Source organism: Amphiura filiformis, chromosome 20, assembly GCF_039555335.1.
Source record: "Amphiura filiformis chromosome 20, Afil_fr2py, whole genome shotgun sequence".
In the NCBI taxonomy this organism is placed as follows: Eukaryota; Metazoa; Echinodermata; class Ophiuroidea; order Amphilepidida; family Amphiuridae; genus Amphiura; species Amphiura filiformis.
The window spans coordinates 54,967,032-54,985,392 of NC_092647.1; the positions used below are offsets into that span (position 1 = coordinate 54,967,032).

General features: G+C 37.2%; 1 protein-coding gene across 4 annotated transcripts in view; it reads right to left on the reverse strand.

Annotated features, from left to right (window-relative positions):
- LOC140142042 (ras-like protein rasD) overlaps positions 1 to 18,361 on the reverse strand; it is a 163,601-nt gene that overhangs the window by 60,021 nt on the left and 85,219 nt on the right. For 3 of the 4 annotated variants that reach the window (XM_072163961.1, XM_072163958.1, XM_072163959.1), the window contains exons 4-7: positions 10,533 to 10,656; positions 9,240 to 9,323; positions 6,444 to 6,547; positions 905 to 3,128 (exon numbers count right to left, since the gene is read on the reverse strand). The exons of the other annotated variant lie outside the window; for it this stretch is intronic. In XM_072163961.1, the coding sequence (XP_072020062.1) occupies positions 1,858 to 2,964 (1,107 nt within the window). In that variant the 5' untranslated portion in view covers positions 2,965 to 3,128; positions 6,444 to 6,547; positions 9,240 to 9,323; positions 10,533 to 10,656 and the 3' untranslated portion in view covers positions 905 to 1,857. Of the gene's footprint in view, positions 1 to 904; positions 3,129 to 6,443; positions 6,548 to 9,239; positions 9,324 to 10,532; positions 10,657 to 18,361 lie in introns of those variants that run through there. 4 annotated transcript variants of the gene reach the window in all.

Consider the following 18,361-nt stretch of genomic DNA (forward strand, 5'->3'; position numbering starts at 1 on the left):
GGTAATACTACTGTTTTTCTTTATATCTTTATTTCAATTTGGGCATTTATTTGTAATTTGGCCGCCCCACATTTGTGATGGCCGCCCCAGATTTTTCAACCTTGCTACGGCTCTGGGCTGCATATTCACATGTCAGGCGAACATAACCAATATAAACAGAGGCTAGGTCACTAGTTGGAACACCAAAGCGTTTGAGATGTGAGAGCATGTACAGCCTTCGACTGCCTTTTGATACCATATCGTTAACCTGAGACTGCCAGCCAAGATTGGACTGGACAGTCAGGCCCAGGAGCTTAGTCTCAGACACCACATCAAGCTCAATCCCAGCAATGTGAAGACTAGGAGGGACAGGAGGTTCCCTCATGAAACAACCCTGCATCACCTTGCACTCACTCCGATTGAGCTTGAGATGATGGTCTTTTGCTCAAGCATCCAAGTCCTGAACATCAGATTCAATGTGGCTGACTTGTTTTGCAGGACAAACCTCTCCAAGGGTGAGAAAATCAACATACTTAAAGCTTTTAGTCAGAGACTCCTCAGAAGCATTGTTGATTACACCAAAAAAATGTGATGGGGCCCAGCTTTGTGCCCTGTGGGACACCCGTTGACGACGAGCTGTGAGGAAGTTTATAATCCATGGCAGTAACTCGCTTCTGACACCAAGCTCGTAGAGTCTCTGGATAGCTAAAGTATGGTCGATGCAATCAAATGCCTTGGAGAAGTCCGTCACAACTAGAGTTCCTACAGTTCCTCTGTCTGTACCTTGAAAAAAACATCAAGAATTTCAATTAGACAATTAGTTTAAAGCCAATAAAATGTCCCTAAATGTTAGCAAAACAAACTACATAGTACATACACTTTTTTACCACCAAGAAACACACAAACACAAAACAACATATTAGAATTGTCAACACATAATTTATTTCTAGGTGTAACTGTAATTAATAATTGACATAAATCTATCCTGGTGCACATCTCCAAAACTAAAAATCAAGTTTTATTTTTAATATCAGGATTCTTAAAAACTTTTTTACACCTTACCCAAACACACACTATTTACACTTAGAGAATTAAACATGATGCTTATTCCTTTCTACTTAAGTATATTCACATTTGCCAGATGTTTTTTTTGACCGGATCTTAGCATTGACTTAAGTATCCTGTATGAGTTTTGATACAACGTTTCAGAATGTCCTTCTGAGAAAAGCTTTTCTGACCAAATTCACACTGAAAAGGTTTCTCTTTGGTGTGAGTTCTGACGTGTCACTATTTTGTGTAAAATATTTCTTACAGAGCTCAAACTGATATGGTATCTAGGTGCAATTTGTGAAATGCTCTTTGAGATCACTCCTTTGTGACAACACATTTCAGATCACACTAACCCTAACCCAACTAGGACTCACTAAAGCTCACTATTAAAACCGCTCTGCGTGCATGCATTCCACGGGACTTGATGACGCCATCAGACCAAGTCATATATACCCAGGAATCGTTGGCTGGGCCAACGTCACCTGTGTAGCTACATGCTGGGGATCTTCTGCGTGGCATGCGAGGGGTCCGAGGTTCGAATCCCGGGGGTGCCAAGTGACTTTCTTCTTCATCTTCTCCCCTTTTTCATTCCTTCTTTCCCTTCCGATAGCCAAAAAACCACGGGTAGGGTTAGGGCTAATGGGGTTTCTTTCTGGTGTGAATTCTGATGTGCTGTGTAAATGTAAAACACTTCCAGCAGCATTTAGGGTTTTCTACTGTGCCAGTTTTGTTAATTGAGGCTTTAGGGTAGTGTTTCTATTTGGCGTGAGTTCTGATGTAGCTAGGCTTTAAGGTCTGTGGATTTTGTGTGAGTTTTGATGTGAAGTTTTAGTTGACTTTCCCAAATAAAGCATTTCTCACAATATTTGCATTGATATAGCTTCTCTTTAGTGTGAATTCTGATGTGTTTTTAAGAGCACCAGCCAATGCAAAACTCTTCTGACAATATTCACACTTAAAAGGTTTTGTGTGAGTATTCATGTGAGTTATTAGCTGACTTTCCCAATTACAGCATTTCTCACAATACTCACATTGAAATGGCTTCTCTTTAGTGTGAATTCTGAGGTGTTCTTTAAGATCACCAGCCAATGTAAAACTCTTCTGACAATATTCACACTTTAAAAGGTCTGTGGATTTTGTGTGAGTTTTGATGTGAATTTGTAGTTGACATTCCAAAGTAAAGCATTTCTCACAATACTTGCATTGAAATGGCTTCTCTTTAGTGTGAATTCTGAGGTGTTCTTTAAGAGCACCAGCCAATGTAAAACTCTTCTGACAATATGAATAATCACACTTAAAAGGTTTTGTGTGAGTTTTCGTATGAATTTTTAGTTGACTTTCCCAATTAAAGAATTTACCACAATACTTGCACTGGTAAATGTGGCTAGAACTGATATGGTTGTCAAGACTATCTTTACAATTAAAATATTGCCTGCAATATTTACACCGGTAGAAGGAAGTCTTTTGGGACTGAATTCCAATTGGACTCACTGAGCCTTTTTCTGTATGTAAAGTGCTTGTACAAATAGTCCTACTGATATGTAAAACACTTCCAGCAACATTTATCGTAGGGTTTTCTTTAGTGCCAGTTTTCTTAATTGGGGCTTTTCGATACGGTTTCTCTTTGGTGTGAGTTCTGATGTGATCTTTTAGTTCACTGTTGTAATGAAAGCGTATCGGACAATACTTGCACCGGTATGTGTTGAGAGTTCTGATATCTGTGCGACCTTCAATATTACTACTTGACCTTTCTTCCATGCCATTTCTGTTAAGAGCTCTGAGATAGCCAGTTTTCTTTTTGGTTTGCACCCGGACATACTTGATCTTATGTCTGTAAACATGACTTCTTTTCCTATCCAAAGAATAAAAGGCAGTCTTACAAAATTGACAAAAGATCGGTTTCAAAAGTTTCACTTTCATTGTTCTTGGTAACATTTATCAAGAAGTGTTAATTTTAATAAGCAGCCTCACAGATGCAATGATGTAGTTTTGGAGCTAACATACCAATCAAGGATGGTCGGTGATGATGTCTTTTTGGCTGTCTGTCACACACTTTCTTTTCTTAAATGAGTCTTGGTGAAGCGTTCTGAATCCAAAATCTGAAAATAAAATGTTCAGGGCTCACAATTATTGCACAGCACCTATAGTATACCTGGTGGAACTGATTTTATGGGAAAAAAATCCTGAAAAAAGCCCAGTTTTCAGGTCAGTCCACCATAGGGGAAAAATGTGCAACAGTGCGTGGATAGAAAGAGTGACCCAAACGTTTTGATATGTTGCCTGCAATAGAGGTTGTGCATATGACGTATCTCAAATGCATTCAACAAAAGCATGATTGCAATCTACCGCGACAGTTTGTCTCACACACATGACAAATGCATTACGATCAAGCAGGTTGATGACAACATTTGATTGAATGGACTGCCATGCGCCATGATTACGATGAAGGACACCGGTTCATATCCTTTGTTTAGAGCCAATCAATAATTTCATGCACAACATCTATATTTACACTAGTAGAAGTCTTTTTGGCCTGAGCTCCAAATGGACCCATTGTGTTTTTTTCTATATCATGTAAAGTGCTTTATTCTGTATGTAAAGTATTTCTAAAAATAGTTTTACTGATTTATGTAAAACACTTCCAGCACCATTTATGCTAGAGTTTTCTTTTGTGCCAGTTTTGTTAATTGGGGCTTAAGGACAGTGTTTCTCTTTGGTGTGAGTTCTGATATGATGTAGGCTTTAAGGTCTGTGGATTTTGTGTGTTTTGATGTGAATTTTAGTCGACTTTCCCAAGCATTTCTCACAATACTCACATTGAAATGGCTTCTCTTTAGTGTGAATTCTGAGGTGCCCTTTAAGACCAACATCCGATGAAAAATTCTTCTTGCAATATTCACACTTTGGCCAATCAATAATTTCATGCACAACATCTATATTTACACTAGTAGAAGTCTTTTTGGCCTGAGATCCAAATGGACCCATTGTGTTTTTTTCTATATTATGTAAAGTGCTTTATTCTGTATGTAAAGTATTTCTAAAAATAGTTTTACTGATTTATGTAAAACACTTCCAGCACCATTTATGCTAGAGTTTTCTTTTGTGCCAGTTTTGTTAATTGGGGCTTAAGGACAGTGTTTCTCTTTGGTGTGAGTTCTGATATGATGTAGGCTTTAAGGTCTGTGGATTTTGTGTGTTTTCATGTGAATTTTTAGTTGACTTTCCCAGTTAAAGCATTTCTCACAATACTCACATTGAAATGGCTTCTCTTTAGTGTGATGAATTCTGACATGTTTTTTAAGACCAGCATCCGATGAAAAACTCTTCTTACAATATTCACACTTAAAAGGTTTTGTGTGAATTTTCATGTGAATTTTTAGTTGACTTTCCCAATTAAAGCATTTCTCACAATACTCACATTGAAATGGCTTCTCTGTAGTATGATGAATTCTGATATGTTTTTTAAGACCACCAGCCAATGTAAAACTCTTCGGACAATATTCACACTTAAAAGGTTTTGTGTGAGTTTTCATATGAATTTTTAGTTTACTTCCCCGATCAAAGCATTTCTCACAATACTCACATTGAAATGGCTTCTCTTTAGGGTGATGAATTCCGATGTGTTTTTAAGAGCACCAGCCAATGTAAAACTCTTCTCACAATATTCACACTTATAAGATTTTGTGTGAGTATTCATGTGAGTTTTTAGTTGACTTTCCCAATTACAGCATTTCTCACAATACTCACACTGAAATGGCTTCTCTTTAGTGTGAATTCTGAGGTGTTCTTTAAGATCACCAGCCAATGTAAAACTCTTCTGACAATATTCACACTTTAAAAGGTCTGTGGATTTTGTGTGAGTTTTGATGTGAATTTTTAGTTGACATTCCAAAGTAAGCATTTTTCACAATACTCACATTGAAATGGCTTCTCTTTAGTGTGAATTCTGAGGTGTTCTTTAAGATCACCAGCCAATGTAAAACTCTTCTGACAATATTCACACTTTAAAAGGTCTGTGGAGTTTGTGTGAGTTTTGATGTGAATTTTTAGTTGACATTCCAAAGTAAAGCATTTTTCACAAAACTTGCATTGAAATGGCTTCTCTTTAGTGTGAATTCTGAGGTGTCCTTTAAGACCACCAGCCAATGTAAAACTCTTCTGACAAATATTCACACTTTTGTGTGAGTTTTCATATGAATTTTTAGTTGACTTTCCCAATTAAAGAATTTACCACAATACTTGCACTGGTAAATGTGGCTAGAACTGATATGGTTGTCAAGACTATCTTTACAAATAAAATATTGCCTGCAATATTTACACGGTAGAAGGAAGTCTTTTGGGACTGAATTCCAATTGGACTCACTGAGCCTTTTTCTGTATGTAAAGTGCTTATAAAAATATCCTTACTGAGTTTATGTAAAACACTTCCAGCATCCTTTATCGTAGGGTTTTCTTTTGTGCCAGTTTTCTTAATTGGGGCTTTTCGATCGGTTTCTCTTTGGTGTGAGTTCTGATGTGATCTTTTAGTTCACTGTTGCAATGAAAGCATATCAGACAATACTTACACCGGTATGTGTTGAGAGTTCTGATAAAGCATTTCCCACAAAACTTGCATTGAAATGGCTTCTCTTTAGGGTGATGAATTCTGATGTGTTTTATAAGACCACCAGCTAATGCAAAACTCTTCCTACAATATTCACACTCAAATGGTTTTGTGTGAGTATTCTTGTGAATTTTAGGTGACTTTCCCAATTAAAGAATTTACCACAATACTTGCACTGGTAAATGTGGCTAGAACTGATATGGTTGTCAAGACTATCTTTACAACTAAAATATTGCCTGCAATATTTACAACGGTAGAAGGATGTCTTTTGGGACTGAACTCCAATTGGACTCACTGAGCCTTTTTCTGTATGTAAAGTGCTTATAAAAACAGCCTTACTGAGTTTATGTAAAACATTTCCAGCAACATTTATTGTAGGGTTTTCTTTTGTGCCAGTTGTCTTAATTGGGGCTTTTCGATACGGTTTCTCTTTGGTGTGAGTTCTGATGTGATCTTTTAGTTCACTGTTGTAATGAAAGCATATCAGACAATACTTGCACCGGTATGTGTTGAGAGTTCTGATATCTGTGCGACCTTCAATATTACTACTTGACCTTTCTTCCATGCCATTTCTGTTAAGAGCTCTGAGATAGCCAGTTTTCTTTTTGATTTGCACCCCTACATACTTGATCTTATGTCTGTAAACATGACTTCTTTTCCTATCCAAAGAATAAAAGGTAGCTTTACAAAATTGACAAAAGATCGGTTTCAAAAGTTTCACTTTCATTGTTCTTGGTAACATTTATCAAGAAGTGTTAATTTTAATAAGCAGCCTCACAGATGCAAAGATGTAGTTTTGGAGCTAACATACCAATCAAGGATGGTCGATGATGATGTCTTTTTGGCGGTCTGTGCAGAGTGTCACACACTTCCTTTTCTTAAATGAGTCTTGGTGAAGCGTTCTGAATCCAACATCTGAAAATAAAATGTTCAGGTCTCATAATTATTGCACAGCCCCTATACCTGTTGGAACTTAGCAAATAATGTTAAGATATTGATTTTATGGGGAAAAAATCCTTCAAAAAAGTTTTCAAGTCAGTCCACCATAGGGGAAAAATGTGCAACAGTGCGTGGATAGAAAGAGTGACCCAAACGTTTTGATATGTTGCCTGCAATAGAGGTTGTGCATATGACGTATCTCAAATGCATTCAACACAAGCACGCTTGCAAGCTACCGCCACAGCTTGTCTCACACACATGACAAATGCACTATGATCAAGCAGGTTGATGACAACATTTGATTGAATGGACTGCCATGCGCCATGATTACGATGAAGGACACGGTTCATATCCTTTGTTTAGAGCCAATCAATAATTTCATGCACAACATCTATATTTACACCAGTAGATGTCTTTTTGGCCTGAGCTCCAAATGGACCCATTGTGTTTTTTCTATATCAACATGATGTAAAGTGCTTGCTTTGTTCTGTATGTAAAGTATTTCTAAAAATAGTTTTACTGATTTATGTAAAACACTTCCAGCACCATTTATGCTAGAGTTTTCTTTTGTGCCAGTTTTGTTAATTGGGGCTTAAGGACAGTGTTTCTCTTTGGTGTGAGTCTGATATGATGTAGGCTTTAAGGTCAGCGGATTTTGTGTGTTTTAATGTGAATTTTTAGTTGACTTTCCCAATTAAAGTATTTCTCACAATACTTGCATTGAAATGGCTTCTTTTTAGTGTGAATTCTGAGGTGCCCTTTAAGACCACCAGCCAATGAAAAACTCTTCCTGCAATATTCACACTTAAAAGGTTTTGTGTGAGTTTTTATGTGAATTTTGAGCTGACTTTCCCAATTAAAGCATTTCTCACAATATTCACATTGAAATGGCTTCTCTTTAGTGTGATGAATTCTGATATGTTTTTAAGGCCACCAGCTAATGCAAAACTCTTCTTACAATAATCACACTTAAAAGGTTTTGTGTGAATTTTCATGTGAATTTTTAGTTGACTTTTCCAATTAAAGTATTTCTCACAATACTCACATCGAAATGGCTTCTCTTTAGTGTGAATTCTGAGGTGCCCTTGAAGACCAACCTCCAATGAAAAACTCTTCCTGCAATATTCACACTTAAAAGGTTTTGTGTGAATTTTCATATGAATTTTTAGTTTACTTCCCCGATCAAAGCATTTCTCACAATACTCACATTGAAATGGCTTCTCTTTAGTGTGAATTCTGAGGTGCCCTTTAAGACCAACCTCCGATGAAAAACTTTTCCTGCAATATTCACACTTAAAAGGTTTTGTGTGAATTTTCATATGAATTTTTAGTTTACTTCCCCGATCAAAGCATTTCTCACAATACTCACATTGAAATGGGATCTCTTTAGGGTGATGAATTCTGATGTGTTTTATAAGACCCCCAGCTAATGCAAAACTCTTTTTACAATATTCACACTCAAATGGTTTTGTGTGAGTATTCATGTGAATTTTTAGGTGACTTTCCCAATTAAAGTATTTCTCACAATACTTGCATTGAATTGGCTTCTTTTTAGGGTGATGAATTCTGATGTGTTTTATAAGACCACCAGCTAATGCAAAACTCTTCTTACAATATTCACACTCAAATGGTTTTGTGTGAGTATTCATGTGAAATTTTAGTTGACTTTCCCAATTAAAGTATTTCTCACAATACTTGCATTGAACTGGCTTCTTTTAGTGTGAATTCTGAGGTGTTCTTTAAGACCACCAGCCAATGTAAAACTCTTCTGACAATATTCACACTTAAAAGGTCTGTGGATTTTATGCGTGAGTTTTGATGTGAATTTTAGTTCACTTTCCCAATTAAAGCATTTCCCACAAAACTTGCATTGAAATGGCTTCTCTTTAGGGTGATGAATTCTGATGTGTTTTATAAGACCACCAGCTAATGCAAAACTCTTCCTACAATATTCACACTCAAAAGGTTTTGTGTGAGTATTCTTGTGAATTTTTAGGTGACTTTCCCAATTAAAGAATTTACCACAATACTTGCATTGATAAATGTGGCTAGAACTGATATGGTTGTCAAGACTATCTTTACAACTAAAATATTGCCTGCAATATTTACACCGGTAGAAGGATGTCTTTTGGGACTGAACTCTAATTGGACTCACTGAGCCTTTTTCTGTATGTAAAGTGCTTGTACAAATAGTCCTACTAATATGTAAAACACTTCCAGCAACATTTATCGTAGGGTTTTCTTTAGTGCCAGTTTTCTTAATTGGGGCTTTTAGATACGGTTTCTCTTTGGTGTGAGTTCTGATATGATCTTTTAGTTCAATGTTGCAATGAAAGCATATCAGACAATACTTGCACCGGTATGTGTTGAGAGTTCTGATATCTGTGCGACCTTCAATATTACTACTTGACCTTTCTTCCATGCCATTTCTGTTAAGAGCTCTGAGATAGCCAGTTTTCTTTTTGGTTTGCACCCAGACATACTTGATCTTATGTCTGTAAACATGACTTCTTTTCCTATCCAAAGAATAAAAGGCAGCTTTACAAAATTGACAAAAGATCGGTTTCAAAAGTTTCACTTTCATTGTTCTTGGTAACATTTATCAAGAAGTGTTTGATATAATAAGCAGTCTCACAGATGCAAAGATGTAGTTTTGGAGCTAACATACCAATCAAGGATGGTCGGTGATGATGTCTTTTTGGCTGTCTATCGTGCACTTCCTTCTCTTGGCGAAACGTTCTGGATCAAAAATCTGAAATTAAAATGTTTGAAATTTTAACAGTTACAGTATAGCTTTAAAGCCTATGGATTCGGTAAATCGCAAAATCTAAAAAAATCATCAAAATGAGACTTGTGCATATTTGTGATGGATGTAGGAGTGTACGCTAGAAGTGATAAGATTACAAGCACCCTAATAAACACAACATAAAAAGAAACCCCTCACTTACATAACCCGACATACATCTAAACCTGCTGATGTTATGACAATTTGATTTGCGACCAAAAGCTCTAAATTGACAAAGATTGATACAAGTATATGAAATTTGGTGCATTTTCCAAATTTGCAAATCAAAACTATAACGCAGTTTGAATTCAGGCATGTCCCAGCAACGAGCCCCTGTTGACTATCCCAAATACCTTACATGCTATTGAATGTACTAATGCTTTCTTCCTTCTTACAAATTTTTTCACATGAAAAATTACATGATGGGATTTTTGTTGACTTCATCCTTCAAATTAAAAGTTGTTCATACTTTTGCAAGGTAGTAACAAAATCACATATTTGGACCCTAGCCCCTACATGTACAGGAAAAATGAGAGAAAGGAAAACAGGAGAGAGGGAATCTAAAGAGACTAATAGCAGCAAGTTCCATATGAAAGATATTATCAGTAGATGGTGATTGTTTTTAACAATATTATAAGAAGCAAGTGACTTCTCGAAGGCAAATAATTAGAAAAGATTTGAAACTGCTCATATTGCATAAAAATAAAACAACAATTAAAAGGCCAACCAGAAAAAAAAGCTACAGGGCCAACCAGAAAAAAGAAGCCAGCAGCCCAGGAATAACCAGTAGAAATGGTGAATAAATGGGGCCCGGAAATGTGGTTGAGAAGGCTGAGTGCAAGACAGAGTAAGTTGGATGACTTCAACGTGTTTCCGCTTGGACAAGTCTATTACTAGCCTGTGTTTAACATATGGCAAACTTATTGCCTTTAAAAAAATACCAATAGTACATCCAAGCTTGGCTTGACTAGGCGTCCGTCTAGAGATCGGAAGGTTGTGGGTTAGATTCTCATGCCGGCACATTCCCTTGCTTTTTTTTTCAAGTTGGGTTGTGTGCTGGTCGGGATTTGTGTTTATTTGTTGTCATGTTTATTTGTAACACTTTGGGTTGGTAAACTGTTCATTCTTTCTTAGTCTCAGAAAGTAAACGTAGCTCAATACTTGGAGGTAACATACCCAAATGATGGAAGTCATGCAGTACGTGATAGCATATCTATTTGAGTGTCTGCATACGTTTTCTCCTCCAAAGTGAATCTTTTTGAGGCTTGTTGGCAAGTTGCAAATCAGTGAATTAGAACATCTGAAAAAAAATAATGACATTTTTAAAGGTACATCTTCAGTTCAGTGTAAGTAAAAAGTTTTGGCTGCTTGAGATTGATACATGTTGTCTCAGTGGCGGCTCGTGGTCTTTATTAAAGTAGGTGCTAATCGGCGCGAAGCGCCGCCCGGCGCACTTGTGCGACGTAGGGGGGGTGTCTGAGGGGGGATGTCCCCCCCTGAGAATTTGAAAAAAATTGAAAAACAAAGTCTAAATGGCGCGATTTGGTGCATACTTTTCAGGGCAAATTTTCAATTAAAAAATCCGCATTCGGAATACAATTACACAATGTTGAAAGTTTTTATTACTGAATAAGTATGATATCATGAGACTATCCTACCTGTCAAATATTGAAAACTATAGTTTTGTACATCATCATGAATTAAAACAATTTCAATGTAAGGCATTTAATTGTGTGAAATGTTTAAATCATGTAGGCCTAGATGTTTTTTATTCACTTGGTTGTTTGATTTGTTGTTTGCATGATATCTATGTTTTTATTTTCTATTCAATATTGTTTTAATATAAATATAAATTAATAGGCCTACTAATAATGTTCATGACTTTATAAAAAAAAACGGTTTTATTATATCTCTGTCTAGCAAATTTAGATCAACATGTCCTACATGTATAATGCCAATCTACTCAATCTAGTTTTAATAAAATCTTACATCTTGAATTCGCCAATACCGAATTATAGATTTAAATCCTGAGCACTTTCATTATAGTAGCTAATGCATGACAGTACCTCTCTGGTATGGAACTACGTCATGCATCTATTTTTATCTCGATCAGGCTCGTGTGATGCTAGACTTATACACACACTTATAACACATGCGCGTACTCACTAGAAATCGATACCAAGCTAATTCCTGTGAACTGTGTGAAAGCCTAAGCTATCGGTTCTATACATGCACAGAACCGAATATACCTAATTTGCCGTGTGCTTCTCTACGGAGACCTAGCACCGAGCAAGATTTCAATAGAAAACATAACATCTACCAGGTCTAATCAGCAGTAGCACCGAATTGAGTTGTAATGTTGCCGGATCATTTTCTAAGATTATAGATCCCAAACATATGTGGTTAAAATCACTAGGTGTCGCGATAATATCGGAAATATCCATCTTCATAATCAGTTGCACATGCTGTTGGGTTAATTTATTTTTTCTGTGAGAAATTAAGCGGTGCTGAGAACCGGTAGAACCATTGGACCAGCCGCCCCTGTGTTGTCTCATTGTATGTCAAATAAAAGGCATCAACATGGCATACCGTAAAAATTCACCTCATGGCACATATTGGCTCCATTGCCTTAAGGCATATTTCACACACAAATAGAAAGCTCCCTCCTCTGAAAATTCCAACACTAAATTCAGAGTGAGTACTCTTATTTGCTGGTGGGAAGTTTATGGAAGGTTTGTGTATAAAATGCCAGTTATGTCCAGGGAGCCCATGTGCACCTTTAGGCGAATCTTTACGGTAGCTACCTGTATCTTTATAGATTCGTAATATTAGACCTGTTCATTGTAACATTTCTATAAAAATAGATTTGTCCTTGAGATTTGTCCTTTGATGTGTTATGACTATTTTCTTATTCAACCAGCTGCACTACACAGTTCTCCCAAGGTGCCCACAAGGCCAACATTACATATGAGGCTGTGCAATAATTATGAGCACTGGGAGAGGGTAAAATTGGGCGGGAATTAAGTTTTGGCCAACCGAAGGGGGGGGGGAAGCAATTTTTGGCAAGCCCAGATGGGGACAAGGGGGTACAAACAGTCTAGAAACGCTTAAAATTTAAGGTTTGCAAATTGGGATCCCATGTGCAAAAAGGGGGGGGGGCAATTTTTTTGACAGGGGGGGGGGGGGATAAGTGATTTTTGGCAGGCCAGGGGGGCAAGCATTTTCTGGCACAACATTTGGTAATTTTACCCCTAGGGGTCTCATAATTATTGCACAGCCCCTAAATGAAACAAAAGGTTCACAATAGCTATCTCTATAATTTCAGATGAGGTTCGCCATATTTCAATTCAAACTCAATAAATAAGGCACATTGTGTCTAATAAGGTACTAATACATTATTTGGGTCATTAAAGAACACTTGGGTAAATTGGGGCAGATGGCGGACTGGTCATTTGTCAGTGATGTTATTAAAGATCACCTTTGGGTCAGTGATAAATTTGGGTTCAGGGGTCAGTGGGCATTTGAGGTCAAAAGTCATCTGGGGTCATTTTGTTGGCATGGTCACTTTGTGGTCAGGGTTCATTTGGGAGTCTGAAGTCACTTTGATGTCGCTTGGCATCAGGAGTTGTTTGGGGTCAGTGATCATTTGGAGTCACTCTGTGGTTTGTGTTTATTTGGGCCCATTTCCTGGTCCCGCCACTCTGTGTATCTGCGGGTACTCATGCTCGTCGAAAATTTTGCGAAATTAGGGGGCAATTTTCAGATAAAGAAACATGATTCGCGAAACACAATAAAAAGGGGTCACTTTCCATACCACTTGTTCGCGAAACTGAAAAAAAGGTGCTCTTCATTCACCAACTACATGTAGAAATCATTGTAGTTTCACTTATCATTATTCCATTTGGCGCACATTACATAACATTGCATAAATTATACGATACATACAACCACGGGTGCCGTGCATAAATTTATGCGTTTCCATCAGTAAGGGGTGTATTAGAAATATTATTTGCGTTTTAGTGAAAAAGAGGCAACGTAGAAGGGCAAAAAAATAAATCCCTAAAAATAGGGGTATTTTTATCCTGAAAAGTTCGCGAAATGAGATCCAAAATAGGATGTTTTCAAAATTCGCCGATGAGCAATTTGAGCATGAGTATCCGCGGGTACACAGAGTGCCAGAACCAGGGCCCATTTGTGGAGTCAGGGGTTATTTTGGGTTACTGTCCGGGGTCATTTGGACCAAAAAAGCACATCAGTTTGCACCAAATGTAGAATGTGGCCTTCTACGTTTTTCTCTTTTGAGAATTTGAAAGTTGAAAAACATTGACAAAGAGATAGGTTTCCTTTAACTTTGTCTTCCTTTTAAAACAATGATACATAATGTTTCTAAATTTGTTCAAACAAAGCAAACACAATCAATAAAGCTCTCATTTTATTTCTCAATCCAATATCATTTTATTAGATTACTGTGCTCTAGATTACTACTTCATGACTGTAGCTACATGACTGTATAAAATGCCCAGTCCCACACTCCGTGTATCATGCTCTTCAACAAACTTTGAAAACATCCATCAAGTTTTCATCTTTTTACAAACTTTTCAAAGAAAAAAAGACCCCTATTTTTAGCAATTTTACAATTATGTTGCCCTTCAACAATGCTCCTTTGTTGGTTGTAATGTGAACGATATTCCAAAGATACCCTTTTTTTGACAGCAATGCATACAAATTCAGAAACGAGTAAGGTTTGCACATTTTTGTTTCCCAATTTAAGAATTTCGAGCAATATTAATGAGCATGATGAATAATAAATAGATGCACATATTTGATGCGATAAAGCAAAATTAGTTGGAACTCAGTTTCAGTTTCTAATAGGATAGTTAAAAGCATTTACAATGCTGTATTTTGCAGAAAACCCCCATTGAAATTGAACAACCTGTTCCAAATTAAAGATGTGAGGAATTAAAAGGAGTTTTCAAAACAAAAGGAAACTAAAGGCAATTTTATCCTTTGTTTAGCTATATCCCCTTTCGTGTTTCGCAAATCACGTTTCTCCAGCAAAAAGCACCCCATATTTTGCACAATTTCCAATGAGCAAGAGTACCTGTGGATACACAGAGTGTGCGAGGGCTGGGATAATAATGCATATACCAAGATAATTAGAGAATAAATGATAGGATTTTGTCTTTTGCCTATCAATATCGTGTCATAATGGATGGGCTGGCCAATATTTTGAGTAGTGGATGCGGCGCAGCCGTATCCACTACGATGAAAATATTGGCCAGCCCATCCATTATGACACGATATTGATAGGCAAAAGACAAAATCCTATCTTTATTCTCATTCTTATTCAGTTTTAATGTAATTTTTGCGAGAAAAACTGCCTTTTTTCAGAAGCGCCCTGACTAATATCACTATCAACTATTGTGAGATATTATACACCAGAAAACCAATCAAATTACGTGAATTCTTTACAAGAGGCACCCATTGAATAAGAATGGGTTTTAAAAGTTACGTACCTTACAAAAGTACAAGCTTAATTTTATTTATTTATGGTGCTGGGTGTCTAAATCACAGAGCATGTAAACTTCAGTTTTAACTCTCATCATGTGCAATACATGTATGTGCTCTTCTAAAAGGTGTATTTATCACCCATTCTTAGTCAGTGGGAGTGGTCTATTAGGTAGACACATTATCACACATAATCTGATTGGACAATCGCATGATTTTGGGTGTCATCCTATCAGGCTGTAGACGACCCCACGTCATCATGAGTGTTGATAACACGTAATACGCTCACAGAGGTGCGTGTATGTATTGCGTTGTATGCGTAGACACAACAAAAGATGTGAAGTTGTTCATTTTAGAAAAGATGGGGGGGGGGAGTTTTTATGATGGTAACTTTATTTTCGCTGTAAAAAATTGTTTAGTTATTAAAATATAATATATAACTGACTAAGAATGACAATAAACGATAGGAATTTTTATTTTGACTATTATCTCTACCTATGATAGACGACAGGCAGGTGACCAGGTCCAATATTTTTATCGTAGTTGCGCTGGCATCTACTACCTAATATATTGACCTGCATGTCGTCTATCACACTGTAGAGGATAGTCAAAATAAAATTTGTTTATTCTGTAAGTACTTGTCACAATATCAACACTCTAATGTGAACTCATTTGAGTAAAGAATTTCTGACACTACTCACACTGATACCTTTGCTTTCAGTACAAGTTCTTTTTAAAATGTGTTTTTGAAAGTGCTTTTCACAATACTCGCACCAGTTGATAAGTTTCTCTTTGGTGTGAGTTCTGATGCGATCGTTTAAGTGGTATTGTTAGGCAAAGCGTTTATCTCTTTGGTGTGAGTTCTAATGTGTGCTTTCAAATCATATTTGACAATTATCACTCTGATATGGTTTCTCTTTGGGGGTGGGGTAAAATTTTCAAACGGCTTGCCAAAATTCTTTGCCCCCACTTGCATATGGTTACGGCCTTGGACTCATAATCTGAGAGCTTGCTTGACGTGCGTGGGTTCGAGTCCCGTCCCGCCACCGTGTTGCGCCTTGGGCAAGGCGCTTTGTCACGCTTTTGCCTCACCCCCACCCAGGTGCAATGGGAAGCTGTTAGGGGTAGTCACAGTCGTTGTACTGATGAACCCTCGCCATTTGTAGGCAGCAAACGTGGTTCCGACATATTCTGATAACGGCGGAATAAATGTAAAGCGCTTTGAGGCTGTTTACGGCATAAAGCGCTATATAAATATCTACATTTATTTATATGCCAAATGTCACACTCATGGTTATACCGCTGGCTCCCATTGAACACGTACATTGTTGTGTCACTATTACTGCGCCCGACTGTTGACATCTGAAATCATATCAATAAATCACGAAATATTGCTTGTTTCAAGTGTGACCGTCATCAACTAAATTAAAACAATGAATTTCTTCACCCCATTAGGGGTGGTGCAATAATTATGTGTACCCCAGGGGGCGAATTATAGGGGGGGCAAAGAGTTTTTGGCAGGCCAAAAGGGGGGCAAGCATTTTGGCAGGTCGAAAGGGGGGTCAAGCGATTTTTGGCAGGTCGAAAGGGGGGGGCAAGCAATTTTGGCACAGATATTTTGGGCACCGTTTCTATATTACGCCCTAAAAGGCGTGGAAAACGTTACTGAACACGCTCAAATATGCAAAATTTCCTGCTTCACTGCTTTCGCATTATATGTTAAGACAATTTAAGGTTTTAAATTGGGTTCCCCAAAATCTTGCATGTGTAAGGGGGGGGGGGGCAAAGATTTTTTGGCACATCAAAAGGGGGGGCAAAGGTTTTTGGCACGGCCAAGGGGGGGCAAAGATTTTTGGCACGGCCAAAGGGGGGCAAGCGATTTTGGCAGACCATTTTGAGAATTCACCCCGGGTACACATAATTATTACCACCTTACTTTGTAACGCAACCTAGATAGCTCCAGATTCTTAGTCTCACGCACAGACCACATGGTCCCTTACAGTCTAACATTCGTAGTTCGTAATAGACCATGCAGTCTGGGTGCAAGACTAAGAATCTAGCACTATCTACATTGTAGGTTGCGTTTACAAAGTAAAGGGGGTAGAAATTCATCGTTTTAATTTAGTTGATGACGGTCACACCTGCAACAAGTGAAAAATGCAATATTAATAATCAACATGATTTATTGATATGATTTCAGATGTCAATGGTCAGGCACAGAAATAGTGGCACGACAATGTACAATACATGTTCAATGGGAGCCCGCGCTATACCATCACTTGAAAGGTTTCTCTTGGTATGAGTTCTGACAATAATCACACTGTTACAGTTTCTCTTTGATGCGAATTCAAAATTAACTTTTAAATTCCTCTGATTAATAATCACACTGATGTGAAAAGTTTCTCTCTGGTGAATTCTCATGTGACTTTCCAATTGAGAGTTTCTAGAAATATATTTCAGGTAACACTCACACATACATACCTTTTGTATTAATTCTTTAAATTAAAGGTACCTCTTGGTACACCAGTTTTCAATACTCACACTGATATTTCTTTTTGTGAGCTTTGATGTGATTGTTTAAGTTGCCTTTTAGCAAAGCATTTGTCACAGTACTCACACTGAAAATGTTTCTCTTATTGTGAATCCTAATGTGTACTTTCTGGCAATAATATGGTTTCTCTTTGATGTGAGTTCTAATGTGAACTTTTAACTCTATGCTTTGATAAAATCATTTCTGACAATACTCACACTGATATAGTTTCTTTGGTGTGAGCTCTAATATGAAATTTTAAAGTGCTGCTGTGAGTAAAACATTTCTGACAATAATCACACTGATATGGTTTCTCTTTGGTATGAGTTCTCTGATGAACTTTTAAACTAGAGCTTTGAGTAAAGCATTTCTGACAATAATCACACTGATATGGTTTCTCTTTGGTGTGAGTTCTAATGTGAACTTTTAAATTACCACTTTGAGAAAAGCATTTCTGGCAATAATCACACTGATATAGTTTCTCTTTGATGTGAGTTCTCTGATGAACTTTTAAACTAAAGCTTCGAGAAAAGCTTTTCTGACAATTATCACACTGATACGGTTTCTCTTTGGTGTGAGTTCTAATGTGAACTTTTAAACTGCTGCTGTGAGTAAAGCATTTCTGACAATAATCACACTGATATGGTTTCTCTTTGTTGTGAGATCTAATGTGAACTTTGAAACGGCAGCTGTGAGTAAAACATTTCTTACAATAATCACACTGATATAGTTTCTCTTTGGTGTGAGATCTAATGTGAACTTTTAAATTATAGCTTTGAGTAAAGCATTTCTGACAATAATCACACTGATATGGTTTGTTATTTCTGATGATACGTCCATTGGGTACATCCTTCCTTTTATGTATTTGATTTTTGTTTCTTTGCACCTGGCCATGCATGTACTTAGTCTGATGTCTGTAAACATGACTTCTCATTCTGTCCCAAGAATAAAAGGCAGTTTTACAAAA